Source organism: Rhinopithecus roxellana, chromosome 2, assembly GCF_007565055.1.
Source record: "Rhinopithecus roxellana isolate Shanxi Qingling chromosome 2, ASM756505v1, whole genome shotgun sequence".
NCBI classification, from domain to species: Eukaryota; Metazoa; Chordata; class Mammalia; order Primates; family Cercopithecidae; genus Rhinopithecus; species Rhinopithecus roxellana.
The window spans coordinates 136,209,717-136,224,744 of NC_044550.1; the positions used below are offsets into that span (position 1 = coordinate 136,209,717).

The following is a 15,028-nucleotide window of genomic DNA, read 5'->3' on the forward strand; positions in this document are numbered from 1 at the left end:
CTTCAGGAGAGAAAGAGAAATGTGGAATGTATGTCTACATTCCTGTCTTTTGAGGGACTGTCCAAAGAGGAATTTTGTTTCCCCCGATGTAGAGTGCTGAAGGAAATGGTGGTATACTTCGGATGACAGCTATGCATATTTTGCATTAACATAAGAAGCAATCCTGGTCGGTCGCAGTGGCTCACGCCTGTAATCTCAGCACTCTGGGAGGCCGAGTCGGGCAGATCATGAGGTCAGGAGATTGAGACCATCCTGGCTAACACTGTGAAACCCTGTCTCTACTAAAAATACAAAAAACTAGCAGGGTGCAGTGGCGGGTACCTGTAGTCCCAGCTACTCAGGAGGCTGAGGCAGGAGAATGGCGTGAACCTGGGAGGCGGAGCTTGTAATGAGCTGAGATTGCGCCACAACACTCCAGCCTGGGCCACAGAGTGAGACTCCATCTCAAAAAACAAAAAACAAACAAACAAAAAAAACAAGCAATCCTAAAACCAGAACTAAAGAGACCAGAAGTGCTGAACAACTGTCAAAAAGAGAAACAACATCAGAAGCACCATACATCCTGATTTTAAAAACCTATTATAAAGTTATAGTAATTGAAATACCTTATAACTCAATTTTAAAATACCAGTGAAACAGAACAGAGCACACAAATAATCCCTTGCATATATTATCAAATGAAGAGTAATTTACACATCCATATTCATGGTAGCATTATCTACAAAAGCAAGTAAGTGAAAAGAACCAACTTTTCTTAAATAAATGAATAAAGACAATTTCAAATATATAAATAATTAAATATTATTCAGCTTCTTTAAAGCAGAAAATTTTGCTAAATCCACAATAAGGATACATTTTTAAGGCTTTATTTATGTGGAAGAAGCCCAGGCACAAAAGGACAGTAACAATATAATTCCACTTATGTAAGATACCTAAAGTAGTTAAACTCATAGAAACAGAAAGAAGACTAAAGCGTGTTGGAGTTAAGTGGAGAAGAAAATGAGTAGTTGTTGTTTCATGGACAGCTTGTTAGAATGCAAAACAACTTCTTTTCTTTTTAACTTTATTTTAAGATCAGAGTATATGATGTGCAGGTTTCTTATACAGGTAAACTTCTGTCATGGAGGTTTGTTGTACAGATAGATTGTTTGGTCATCAGAGTATTGAGCCTCGTTCTCATTATACAACACTGAATTATACAACACATCCTTTCACACCAGCTGTAATAAAACTAGAAATCAAAAGCAGAAGCAAAATTGCCAAATTCAAAAATATGTGAAACTTAATACACTCTTGAACATATTTTTATTTATGTCAGTTGATTTAATGTTGTTAAATGACCATACTACACAGTGATATTCAAATTCAATGCAATCCTAATGAAAATAAAAATGATACTTTGTGAAGAAGTATTTTTTACAATTCTTACTTTTACATGGAATTTCAAAGGACCACTGATAGCCCAAACATTCTTAGAAAACAAGAACAAAGTTACAGGCACAATGTTTCCTATTTTTAGAACAGATAACAAAGCTAAATAAATAAAAACAGTATGGTGCTTGCAAGAAGACAAACAGATGATGGAACAGAGGCCAGAACTCAAAAACAAACCATTGTGTACATGTTCAAATGATCTTCAACAAGGTTGCAATAACCACACAATAAGAAAAAGACAATCTCTTCAATAACTCGTGTTGGAAAACTCTATATCCATATGAAAATACTGAGGTTGGATCCTTCCCCTGAACCATATACAAAAACTGTCTTGAATGAGTTAAATATAGGAAGAAAGATTATGACATTGATCTCAGCAATGTTTTCTTGCATGTAACATCAAATACATGAGCAAAAAATTTAAAAGCACAGAAAAGTGGGACTACATTAAATTTATCTCTCCACATTAAATATGTAGTAAGAATCCCCACCTAAGCAGCAGAAAAGCCAAAAAATATATATATATATATTTGACAGAAGATAACATCCAGAACAACTCCAAAAAACAAAAAACAAAAAACAAAAAGTTACATAACTAATAGACAGGAGATGAAAATGTTTCTCCAAAGAGGAAATACACAAACAATTATTGAAAAAGGTTCTAATCTTTAGAAAAATGTAAAGAAAAACCACAATGAGGTATTACTGTGCATTAATTAGGATGGCCAATATCAAGCAAACAAAAAATAATATATATTGTCAACAATGTAGAGAAATTGAAACCCTTGTACACTGTTGGTGGCAAAAACATGATGCAGCCACATGAAAAATGTATAGAGGTTCCTCCAAAAATTAAAAATCAAGTTATTGTATGACCCAGTAATTCCACTTCTCAGCATCTATTTAAAGTATGCAATGTATACCTGAAAGAAGTATTTGCACATTCATGTCTACTGCAGTAATATTCACTGTTTTATTATTGCACTGCTATAAAAAAAATTCCTGAGACTTAGTAATTTATTTTTAAAAAGAGGTTTAATTGGCTTACGGTTGTGCAGGCTGTACAGCAAGCATAGCAGCTTCTGCTTTAGGAGAGGCCTTGAAAAGCTTCCAATCATGGCAGAAAGAAAAGGGACAGTGAGTCATCTCACACGGTGGGAGCAGGAGCAAGAGAGCACAAGAGGGAAGGTGCCACATGCTTTTGAAAAACGAGATCTCAGGAGAAGTCATTCACTATGGCAAAGACAGTACCAAAGGGGCTGGTGCTAAACTATTCATGAGAAGCCAACCCTATGATCCAATCACCTCCCACCAGGCCCACCTCCAACACTAGGGAATGCAATTTGACATGAGATTTGAATAGGGACACAGATCCAAACCGTATCATTTACAAAAGCCAAAAAGTGAAAAAACTCAAACGCCTTCAATAGATGAATGATTTAAAAAGATGTGGCTTATACATACAATGAAATATTCTTTAGCCTCAAATGAAAATATCTTGTCAGATGCTACAATAAGGATAAATCTTAAAGCCATTATTTTAAGTGAAATAAGACACCAACAAAGTGACAGTGTATGATTCCACATATACAAGATATTTTAAATAGTAAACAACTCCTGGAAAATGGAAGTAGAAAGGTGCTTGCCTATGGTTAGGGTTGTGAAACCTCAGTGGTGCCAAAGATCAAAAAGGGTTATTTGGGAAAAGCAGGCCCTCACCCAGGTGGCCAACTCAATGGCCCACAGACATGGCTACAGACAAGGAAATAGGGCACTGAGCTTGGTCTTACTGAAGATTATGAAGCAGTTCTGCAACCTCTTTCAAACTCCTTCAGTTATAATCCAAAAGTGGTCCTTCCTGTCAAGAGACCTGCAGGGAAACACACCCAGCCATGGCCCTGGAGGCAGGCCTGCAGAACTTGGCCTCAGCTGTGGTCCCTGGAGCAGCCCTGTGACTCAGTTCTAGCGCTCACAGCCACAGTCCATGGCCAGTTGTACACACTCAGACCCACACACAGACTTGTGAAAACTGCTCCCAGGGAGTTAGTAGAAGCCAATCCCATTCATACACATGGCATTTCGCCCATCATATGCAGACAAACTTCACACCCTACCCTACTGCCTGCCATATAGATTAATGTCCTCAAGGATATTTAATCTTTCCATGGCCCAGAAAGAATCCATGACTGTCCAAATCTCTGGTAACACAACCATCAAAGGCAGACCCCATATCACTCAAAACAGATGCATGGTAGGTCCTCACTTAATGTTCAAAGTAGGTTCTTGAAAACTGCATCTTTAAATGAAACAATGCTGCTATATGCCATTCAAACAACAGACTCAGCAGCACCCTTGTGACCCAGCTACGACCTTTCTTCTTAGCAACCCCAGAGGTCATCTCATCAGCCTGGGGACCCAATAAAAGGAGATCTTTACTTGCCAAAGATAGTTTATAGAAACTGTAAGAGTTGTTAGATCCTTCAAATGTACAGACATGGGGCTGTTTCAGGGACGAAAGCTGAGGCCAAGATCTGCAAGCATGCCTCCAGGGCCACAGCTTGTACCTTAACATATTACTGAAAGTTTGTATCAGAACAATTAGACAAGGAAAATATGTAAACAAAAGTAAAAATGTTACTGTTTGTAGACAATATGATCATGCATATATACAAAACCCTAGAGTAAAACAACAAAAACTGAACTAATAAATGCATTCATTAAGGTATCAGGATACATAATCAACATAAAAATACTTGTGGGGTTTTTTTTGTTTGTTTGAGATAGGGTCTCACTCTGTTGCCCGGGCTTATCTCAAACTCCTGTGCTCAAGTGATCCACCTTCCTTGGCCTCTAACCTCTGAAAGTGTGCAGGGATTACAGAAATGAAGCACTGCACCTGACCCTACAAACAAATATCTGTCGCATTTCCATATAGTAACAACAAACTTTCAAAAAAAAAAAAGAAAAAGTTTCCAATTGCAATAGTATAAAAATAAGGAACTCAAATCAAAATAAATGTAAAGGGGCCGAGCACAGTGGCTCACACCTGTAATCCCAGCACGTTGGGATGCCGAGGTGGGGAGAACACTTGAGACCAGGAGTTCTAGACCAGCCTGGCCAACATGGCAAAACCCCATCTCCACTAAAAATACAAAAAAATTAGCCAGGCATGATGGCGCGTGCCTGTAATCCCAGCTACTCGAGAGGCTGAGGCAGGAGAATCCCTTGAACCTGAGAGGCAGGGGTTGCAGTGAGCTAACACCACTGCACTCCAGCCTGGGTGACACAGCGAGACTCTGTCTCAAAAAATAAGTACATACATAAAATAAATAAAAAAGTAAAGGATGAGACAAAAATGTATACACTAATACAGTTAAGATATTGATGACAGAAATTGAAGTAGGTACAAATAAATGAAAACATATTCCATTAGGATAACTAATATTGTCAAGGAAGTGACCTGCAGATTCAATGGGATCCCTATCAAAATTTTAGCGGCATTTTTCACAGTAATAGAAAACACAACTGTAAAATGTAAGTGTAATCTTAAATAACTTAAAATACCCTGAGCAATCCTGAGAAAGAACAAAGCTGGCGGCATCATACTTTCTAATTTCAAACTTTACTTAAAGGTCACAGTAATCAAAAGAGTATGGTATGTGCATAGAAACAGATACAAACACCAATGCAACACAACAGGGAGCCCAGAAACACATCCATGCATACAAGGTCAACTAACCTTTGACAAGGCCACCAAAAATATACAATGCAGAAAGTATAGTCTTGTCAATACACGGTACCAAAAAAATTAGATATTCACAAGCAAAATAATAAAATTAGATTATACCATAAGTAAAATTTTCTTATACCACACCCCAATATTAACTCAAAATTAAAGACTTAAATGCAAGACATAAAAGCTTAAAACTCCTGAATAAAACATATGGAAAAACCTTGTTGATACTGGTCTTGGTAATTTGGTATGTCATCAAAAGCACAGCAACAGAAGAAAATACAAAAGAGTGGGACTGCATCAAAGTGAACAGCTTCTGTACCGTGAAGGAAAAAAAAGACATTTTAAAAAATCCTACAAAATAGAAAAACATTTGCAAGCCATATATCTGATAGTTAATACCCAAAATGTGTAAGAAACTTCTGCAATTCAAAGCAAAACAATAATGATGATAACCTATTCAAAAATAGGCAAAAGGTTAGTTGTTTTATTTTTCCCACAAAGAAGACATACATACAAGGGAAATCCTGTATGCTGTTAGTGAGATACAAATTGATAAAGTCATCATAAATATCAGTAAAAAATAAAAATGGAAGTATGAATACCACACCTCTGGGGACACTACCAAAGGAAATAAAATTAGTACCTCAAAGAAATATCTTCAGCCCCATGTTCATTTTAGTTTTGTTTAAAATAGTCAAAAACATTTATATATACACACACAGTAGAATACTATTCAGCCATAAAAGAGAACGAAATCTAGCCATTTACAACATTGATAGACCTTGAAGACATTACGCTAAGTGAAATAAGCCAAACACAAGGAAACTGCATGTTCTCAGTTAGATGGAGGGGGAATCTAAACATGTAAACTCACAGGAACAGAGAATAGAGTGGTGGTTGTTAGTGTCTGAGGGTGGGAATATGAGGAGATGCTGTTCAAAGAGTACAATTTTTAGTTATAAGTTGAGTAACTCTAAGAAAGCTAATGTATATTATGTATATTAGCATTAGATTAGCAAAACACCATTGTCTTTACAGTAATACCGTAATGTATGCTTATAATTTGCTACAACAGCAGACCTTAAGTATTCTTATGACCAAAAAAATGGTTATCTATGTGAGGTAATAGATGTGTTCATCAACTTGACAATATTTTGTTTCAAAATGTATATGCATATCGAATCATTACATTGTACAAATTAAATACACAGTTATACAATTTTATCAGAAAAATCCAGTATCACACAAACCCAGATGTATCTAAGTCCTCATTTAGTGTTCAAAATAGGTTCTTGAAAACTGCATCTTTAAATGAAACAATGTTGCTATATGCCAGTTAAACATACCTTGTTTTTATCAATTAAACTCTGGTAAAATTAGTTTTCTTAAACAATATGTTGCTTCACTTAGTTTCCAAGAACCTATCAACAATGTTAAGTGAGAATTTCCTATACACATATATGACTTACATGGGTATGTGTATGTGTGTGACACAGAGTTCTACACATAGATGGATTATAGTTCAATGACAGAATCCCAGGAGGCTTCCTACTAAATAACACAAAATTATAATATAATAGTTTATTAAGAAATAAGGTAACAAATGAGAGCTTAACATATACTTATGAATGTTCTAAGCTGGTTGATGACATAGTGCATTTAAGAAATCTAGAAGTTGGGCTGGGCGTGGTGGCTCACGCCTGTAATTCTAGCACTTTGGAAGGCCAAGGTGGGTGGATCACTTGAGGTCAGGAGTTAAAAACCAGCCTGGCCAACATGGTGAAACCCCGTGGCAGGCACCTGTAATCCCAGTTACTTGGGAGACTGAGGCAGAAGAATCGTTTGAACCCAGGAGGTGGAGGTTGCAGGGCGGCGGAGGTTGCACTGAGCTAAGGTCATGTCACTGCACTCCAGCCTTGGTGACAGAGCAAGACTCCGTCTTAAAAAAAAAAAGAAAGAAATCTAGAAGGTGAGCAGATACTTTAAACCAATGGTATCCAATCCTTTGAGTTGAGGACTTTTTGCGGTATCACAAAAATTATTCACAAACCTATTTCTTGTTTCTTAGCTCATCAGCTATCATTATTGTTTGTGTATTTTATAATTTTAAGTGTGGCCCAAAACAAATCTTCTTTCAAAGTGGCCCAGGGAAGCCAAGAGTTTGAAAACCTGTGCTTTAAACTGTATTATAATTTGAAAATTTGAATATATAGAGTTTAAATCACAAATTTCAGTTTATACTAAATAATATTTTGAAGTAAAATAACATTTTTTTCATGTTTGGAAAAATGCTTATTGTTCTGATAAACTTCTGAGTAAGAGTTTTTGTAGAATTACATTTGCAACTTCTACAGGATTAAAAATCACTCAGTGGAAAAGATGCAACATCTGTCCTTCGTGTTCCTGGGATTTCTAAATCAAATCCCATTATGTCCACTACTCACCTTACATATTTTAGGCCTGAGGCAAAAATAATACTTGAAAAAATACTTTAACATAGAGGTCCTCAATAATACAAATACTCCTATGTCTCTAAAAGCAATGGAACAGCAGTCAGATCATGCAGCCCCTTATAAGCGATAAAGTGGACACTGGCTCTCCCCGTAAACTTGAATGGAGATCCCTGAAGAAAAAAAGGAAATTCTTAGAAGATTTAAGAGCATGGGACAGAAGATGACTCTACTTGTGAATAAGAGAAAAAAGGTAGCCTTCTCAGAAATTATGTTCATTGGCACAGAGTTTCCCAAACTACATTTGAAGGCCTGGCTTCCTTCCTGACCTTTGGCCTCCTTGCCTGTGTCCTCTCCTTCATTCACTCTCACCTACCTGGGGGTTTGGCTGCTGTCTCATGTATCTTCAAATTGTAGGGCTCTTTTATTTGCTCCAGACAGGTGACCAGGTCTGGGTTGGAGATTACAAAACCTGTTTTATTAAAAAAAAAATTAACATGACTATTGCTGGGGATACTCCAATGACCAATCTATTACTATGCTAAGTAGCACAAAGAAATTTAATCCAAAAATTGTTTCCTGACAGAATCTTTAGAATACTTAAATATTTTAAATCTGTGGGTTCTAAGTTCCACTACCCAGTACTACTGAATCAAAGATAAGTGGTGCAAATTGGATTTTAAGATGTGGAAAACAGTATTTTACATCACTGAATTTCTAGTATTACTACTATCCTAGAGTGAAGAACACAAATCAGCTCAAGAAAAGAGAAGGTTTATGCAATGATGAAACATCCTAAAGATTTTTTTTTTTATGCCAGCAAATTCCCAATTTTTTTCTTGTAGAAAGGAACTGAAAATTAATTAATGCAAAGCAGAAGCTCCCAAGAGACATTCTACAAAGAAAGAAAATGAAACTCTGAGAAAGTATTAGGAATTACGTATTAAAAGTTATCCTCACCCAGGGAGACCAGGTTTCTGTAGTTCTCCAACATCACATCTCTATATAAATTCTGCTGGGCGGGATCCAGGCATTTCCACTCTTCAGGGGAGAATTCTATGGCCACATCCCTGAATGTTAAGAGTTCCTGAAAACACATATTTATCATGTGACAGAGTTCTTAATTTGACCATAAGTGAAATAAGAGAACTTGTTGTGACTTACGGGACTGACTGGAATTATCTGATAAAATGACTTTTAACACAGTAATGTTATCTAAAGTATTCTATAACTCTGAAGAAAAAGGAGGGCATGCCAGCAATTTTTGTTGCTGCAGTGGAAATATAGGTTACACTCACCTGTCCCTACCAAAACCAAGCAAAGCAGGTCCTATGACCTCCTGGAACAAAAGGTGAACTCACGTCTCATTAAAGTATCGGGAAGCCCTCACGCTTGACCCTGGTCTCGCTGTTAATGTCACACAAGACAACGGGATCTGTGGGGAGGGAACAGGTGACTGTTTCTCTTCAAACTGCCATGTGATTCTACTGGAAGACTGGGCTGACGGTCACTTAGTTAAACATTGCCTCTCAAGCTTCAATGTGCATATAAATTTGGTATTCTAGGCCTCACTGTAAGTAACACAATTCTGCAGGTTTGAAACGGGTCCACGAATTAGCTTTTTACAGCAAGTCTCCCCCTAGACCCATTACAGTACCACTCAGCTAGAGAAAGCAGACACAGCAGAGTCCCTTACCCTAACACCCTTATCACAACACAAATACTTTTCATCTGAAGACAAGACCAGCAATCATCATCCTGAAAGATGGCATTCTCTGCAAGCCCTTTAAAGGTGACAGAGGCTGGAGATGGTTGCAATGTCTGAGTAAGTCTGCATTTGAAAAACAGCACATCCACATGCATTAATGCGATATTTATGGAGCATGTACTATGTGCTCAGGAGTATGTCACAGGGCACTGTGCTGGGAAGCTCATATTATGTGTGCTAATTCTCATAGCATCCTGGGAGGTGGGTACAAAGTGTGTCATACTTCCCAGGATTTAAATGCAGGGTCCCAGCATTTTGGTTTTTTTTTCTGTTTTCCTATCGGTGATGTTTAAAAAATACATAGAATAATAGCTCCATGTAGATAAATGGGACAGACACAGAAGAAAGTTTTAAGTACAATTCAGGAATTTTTTATTTTGTGTTTGTAGTTACTATGAGACTTGTGAAAAATCCACGGAAACTGCAAAGATGGAGAGCAGGTTGCTGGATGGGATGTCTCTAGAAATACTGGTTTTAATTTTTTATAAAATAATTTAAGGCCCCAAAGTACATTGCTTTTCCCCATTTATCTGCTTTTGGGTTTCAGGAAGTTGGGAGCACCAGCTCTGGAGAGGCAGTACGAATAGCTACCCCAAACTCTCATCTCCTCTAAGCAGTTCTGTGAGGCACTGCAGTGTGGGGTCAGACCTGGACAAGGTTCAGTAGATGGTGGATCTGGGCAGAGTTGGGACAGAAAATGGGCCCTAGGCTTCTGCTCTCTAGGCCACTAAGTAGTTTCAGTTTTGTCTTTTCTAAGCCTGTCCAAGAGAAATTTGATTCCCAGAGTTTGTGTAATTTTTATCTACTTTGCCACTTCCCCATTTGTAACATACAATAACAAGGAACTTAACCAAAACCCTTTTGTTTTTCCAGACCAATTATATTTGAAGCTAAATATTTATTCTTAGCAAGGCAAACACAATACAAATAATGACTTCTCTTTCGTCCATAAACAGTCCTGCAGGTGGTGGCATAAAAACTCACCAAATAAAAGGGAAGTAACCCAAATGAAGCTTAAGTCTCCCATACAGTTTTCATCTTTGTACTGAATACATGACTCTGAATGTAATCATTTATTCACTCTAGAATGCAAGTTCCTTGATGGTAGGGACCATGACTATTTCATCTCTTTTTCTAATAACCATATGAAACACTGACCCCAGTCTCCACAGGACATCCTCAAATGTCTCAAATACTCACTGACGCTGCTGAGGGTGTCCCCAGTGACCCTGGGCTGATGCCCCCATAGTGATCCAGGCAGGAGAGACTCAGGCTGACTGACAGAAAACGGAACTGCCCTGATGGAGCTGCAGATCCTGGATCCGGATGTGATATCCCCTGTCCCTGATCAGCTAATTCAGGCAGGGGAAGGACAAAAGTACTCTACTCCAGTAACACAGGGAGGCATAGTTGGGATTATGGCTCTGGATATTTAGTGGCCTTGACTTCCCACTGCTAAGGTGCTTGTTTACATTTACAGATTCTGCCATAGCATTGTGTTCACACCAGAAGCCTCTTACACAGCTGTAGCAGGTCACCGGACAAGATCCAGAAAACTCAAAGGGCTCCACTCTGAAAGGGGAGCTTAAGATGTCTATGTTGACCTCTCATGATGCAGAAAACACTTTCTGTGACTTTTCTGTATGTCTTCAACCCACAGTCTGGCCCTGTCTTGTGAATCTTAGGCAGAGGCCAGCTTTTATGTGCAGATTCTAGGTGAGATCAACGTGCGCTGCATTCTTGAGTTACAGGAAGCAGAGTAAAATCAGAGGAAAGACCTTCTCATGAAGCCTCCTTCAACACATTCTAAAGAATATTTTGAGCTAAAAGAAAAAATTGGGGTAAACATAAGTACAGAGTTTATTTGAGCCAAAGCTGAAGACTGCAATCCTGGAGTATAAAGTTGCCCTGAATATACACTCCAATTAGAAGCAGTTACAAGCATATTTTTAAAGGCAAAAAGGAAGCCAGAGAGCAGACTGATAGAAAGGTGTCAGAAATTCTTACAGGTTTATAGAAGTAACATTGGTTAGTGACTGGTCATATATATAGTTAAGCTATAGGGTATGGGTTATAGTGTCCAGCATGGCATTATTAGGTTAATTTACAGACACTGGCGGCAATAGCAAGCAATTTCAAAAGACAAATAGTTCAAGGAGGGGAACAGTATGTGAGTGTGGTCTCATTTTAACACATCTCTGGGTCTGATGAATTTAAAAACTTATATTTCTCAGATAAAAGTTCTTTTATCAAATTCCAGGACATAAATTCAGAACCTAGAACTGCACATTTAGGTCTTGGAGGGCTGGTGAGCTATGCACATTTGTGGGTATTTGGGCAAGGGGAGGTGGGAGGGAGCAGAATATCTCAGGTTTAATCGATGCGTATGTGTGATTCTGGTTGGGTTTATGGGCCCCAAATCTCTGAAATCAGAGTCAGAATGGAAGATGCCAGGAGCACTGAAGGAGGTGAAATAACTGATTACTGTCCTGACAAGTTATTTTTGTAGAAATTTAGTCTAACTGCTCTAGAAAGGACTGTAGATCCCAAGACAGAGACCATTCTGTTTGCAGATTTGGGAAACACTTTGCCGCACAATTTTAGGTTGTGACTGGAATCTTAAGAAAGAATGTTTTTTCAAGTGAAGACTGCTGGACGTTTTGTGTACAACATCTGGTAATTCTGGACAGTGTGTGGAAAATGTAACTAAAAGCTAAAACATCTGCAATCCTAAACACATCTCCACAATAACCAAAACGCAAGAAAATGTTTTGTTGTATAATTAAACCAAAATGTGATGTGCATCACAAGCAATCTAAGAGAATGCAAACACAGAAAGTCACCATAATTAGATCTCAAGTAGAAGCCTTGAAAGCACCATTTGTTATACACAATTTATTATAATTTCACCTTGTAATTTGAGAGGTCATCTGGGTTTTCTAATTTTTTCTAATAATTAAAGAAAAAATAAACATCCACATCTTCATGACAAGATGTAGATTTGCAATGTGGCTAGGTACCTGCTGAAGGCAGCCTCCTAGTCTCCTACAGAAACTGTGAAATAGGGTGTATATTCTTGCTATTTCAAAGCAATAGTTCCCAGGTCCCAGATGAAGACACTTTGGAGCCAAAAAAGACAAATGACCTATTTAACTGATAAAAAATGACTTACTATATATTTTAAAGAAGCAGAGACAATATTTAAAAATAAAAGTTCTCAAACTAAATGCTTTAAGAAAAGGGAGAAGAGCAAAAATTCTTCCCTCATTCTAAAGAGAAAGCATTAAGCCTCTTCTAATTTGTGTTTGCTTCTACAATATCCAGGCCTAAAGGCCTGGTCTAGAACTCACTGACGCCTGAATTCTCATAGGCACCTGAGGGATGGACTTGGGCACACCGTAGAGAATTTGTGGGGAAGGAAAAAGCAGAAGAGAGAAAGAAGCTATCAAGAGCCATGGGTGAGAGCAGGGCAGGACTGACTAAAGCACTGGTTTATACTACAGGTACAGGCTGAGGCAGGGCTACGCTTTGATTCCTGTATTTATACAGACAGAAGAGGCCGGGCCTGTAATCCCAGCACTTTGGGAGGCCGAGACGGGCGGATCACGAGGTCAGAAGATCGAGACCATCCTGGCTAACACGGTGAAATCCCGTCTCTACTAAAAATATACAAAAAACTAGCTAGGCGAGGTGGCAGGCGCCTGTAGTCCCAGCTACACGGGAGGCTGAGGCAGGAGAATGGCCTAAACCTGGGAGATGGAGCTTGCAGTGAGCTGAGATCCGGCCACTGCACTCCAGCCCGGGTGACAGAGCAAGACTTCGTCTCAAAACAAAAAAAAAGAAAAGAAAAGAAAGACAGAAGAGATTAGGATCAGGCGGTCCAGAAGGCTGGGTGGGTGAAGGAAGCAAGTTCCTGCTACAGATCCAGTGTCTGCGGTTGAGATGAGCCAGGAGACTTCTGGGCACTGCGTGTTTCTGGCAGAAAACGCTAGGCGCAAAGCTGCCATGGGCACAATTCCTGAGGGTGGAACCTTGTACTGGGAGAAGTGGGGCCATGCGAATACCCGGTGGGCGTGCTCAAGAGTGGGTTAGCATTGGGTGGGGGCTGGCAGCAGGGTGCAGGGAAGGGATGTTTCTCAGAACTCCTTTCCTCCTAGTTCTCAGTCCCCTCTAGTTCAGGAGTCCCCTCCTAGTTCAGGAGGAGACCTGGAAGAACAGGACAGTGCCCAGCAGGACCGCGCATGTGCAAAATCCAGTCGCGCCTCCCGCAGACACCAGGCGACTCCCTCCAGCCCAGGCTCAGCCTTGTCTTTCTTCTGACAGAAAACCTGTGGAGTTTCCTCAACACCCGTCAATGCTCCAACCCCAACGGGCTGTCCAGCAACTCACTAAAGACCCCACCCAGAGTCAGCGCAGACCCCACAAGCTCAGCGCTCTTCCCGCAACTGCCCCCCTGCAGACGCCAGTCCCTGCCTCTGGACACCCGTCTTCATTTCTGAACGTCTCCAGCAAACCAGGGGCGCCCACACCCTCCTCAAGTTCCATAATGTGGCAGAACCACTCACAGAACTCAGCGAAGCGCTGTGCACACGACACCAGCCTATTCTAAAAGAGGCCACTCAGGAACAGCCACGCGGAGGCGGCGCTCAGGGCAAGGGGACCGGTGGGAAAGTTGGGGCGGGCGGGTGATCTGCTTCCCTTCCTCACACAAGCCTTTCCTTCAAGACCCGCTGGCAGCCCCCAAACCACGAGCCACGGGGGCGCTGTCCCATTATTGAGTCCCGTTTGCTCACATGAACTCTGTGTTTTGACGGAGCCTCCATCTCATTCTGACAAGGGTAAAGAAGGGACGGGACCCCGGACCACAGCTCCTCCCACGCGGTGCCCGCGCACGCCGCGCCGGCGTCTTCCCGGTGAGCTCCTCACCCCACAGCCCGGGGAAGGTGCGGGGCTGCGGGCGCAGAGCTGCACCAGGAGGGCTGCAGGCTGGGCAGAGCCGCCGTGCGGGGACCGACAGGAGCGCGGGACCCTCACCGGAGGGGACTGAGGACCGAGGGCTGAGCGGCGGCAGCGGGGACTCCGTTCGCAGACTCGGTCCCGCCGCCGCCATTTCCCGCCGCTGCCGATGAGGCCTCCCCCAGCCTCAGGACGCCCCGCCCCGCACACTCACCATTTCCCCACTTCAGGGGATCCAGGAGTCTTAGCTACAAATCATCCAATACCCGCAGGTCACAGAGCGACGGGAAGCTGAGGCTGCGGCCGAATCCCCGAGGCCTCCCGGAGCCGAGGACGCAGACCGGTGAAGCCCTAACCCAAGCCGTGGCAGGAGCCAGAGGAAAAGGCCGCGCCACCTCCCGGAAGCCACCCCCTCTTCTCTGGCTGCGCGCCTGATTGGGCAGTTCTCACTCCGACACTCTGATTGGATATGGCTCCAATCCCCGCCCTCGGGCCTTGAGTAACAGAATTCGCGACCACACCCTCCCCTGATGAGGCAAGAGTGACAAGCTGGGGCCTCCAGGCACTTTCAGGCAGGGCTTTCTCTCCGGGCTTGACCTGAAGCAGCCTAGGGGTCTCTTTTTAACCTTGTTGTGTGTAAGGTTATGTCCACTTATAAAATACACGCACGCACGGACACGTAGA

At 41.1% G+C, this 15,028-nt stretch overlaps 1 protein-coding gene across 4 annotated transcripts in view; it reads right to left on the reverse strand.

Moving 5' to 3' along the window:
* LOC104673656 (zinc finger protein 595) overlaps positions 1-14,760 on the reverse strand; it is a 47,280-nt gene extending 32,520 nt beyond the window's left edge. For 3 of the 4 annotated variants that reach the window (XR_004054286.1, XM_030920958.1, XM_030920954.1), the window contains exons 1-3: positions 14,559-14,760; positions 8,581-8,707; positions 7,997-8,092 (exon numbers count right to left, since the gene is read on the reverse strand). Coding sequence is in view for 2 of the 4 variants with exons in the window: in XM_030920958.1 (XP_030776818.1) it covers positions 7,997-8,092; positions 8,581-8,707; positions 14,559-14,561 (226 nt within the window). In the remaining 2 variants the exon portion in view is untranslated. The remainder of the gene's footprint in view (positions 1-7,996; positions 8,093-8,580; positions 8,708-14,558) is intronic. The other variant, XM_030920970.1, reaches the window with a different exon arrangement.
* Between the last annotated feature and the right edge of the window lie 268 nt (positions 14,761-15,028).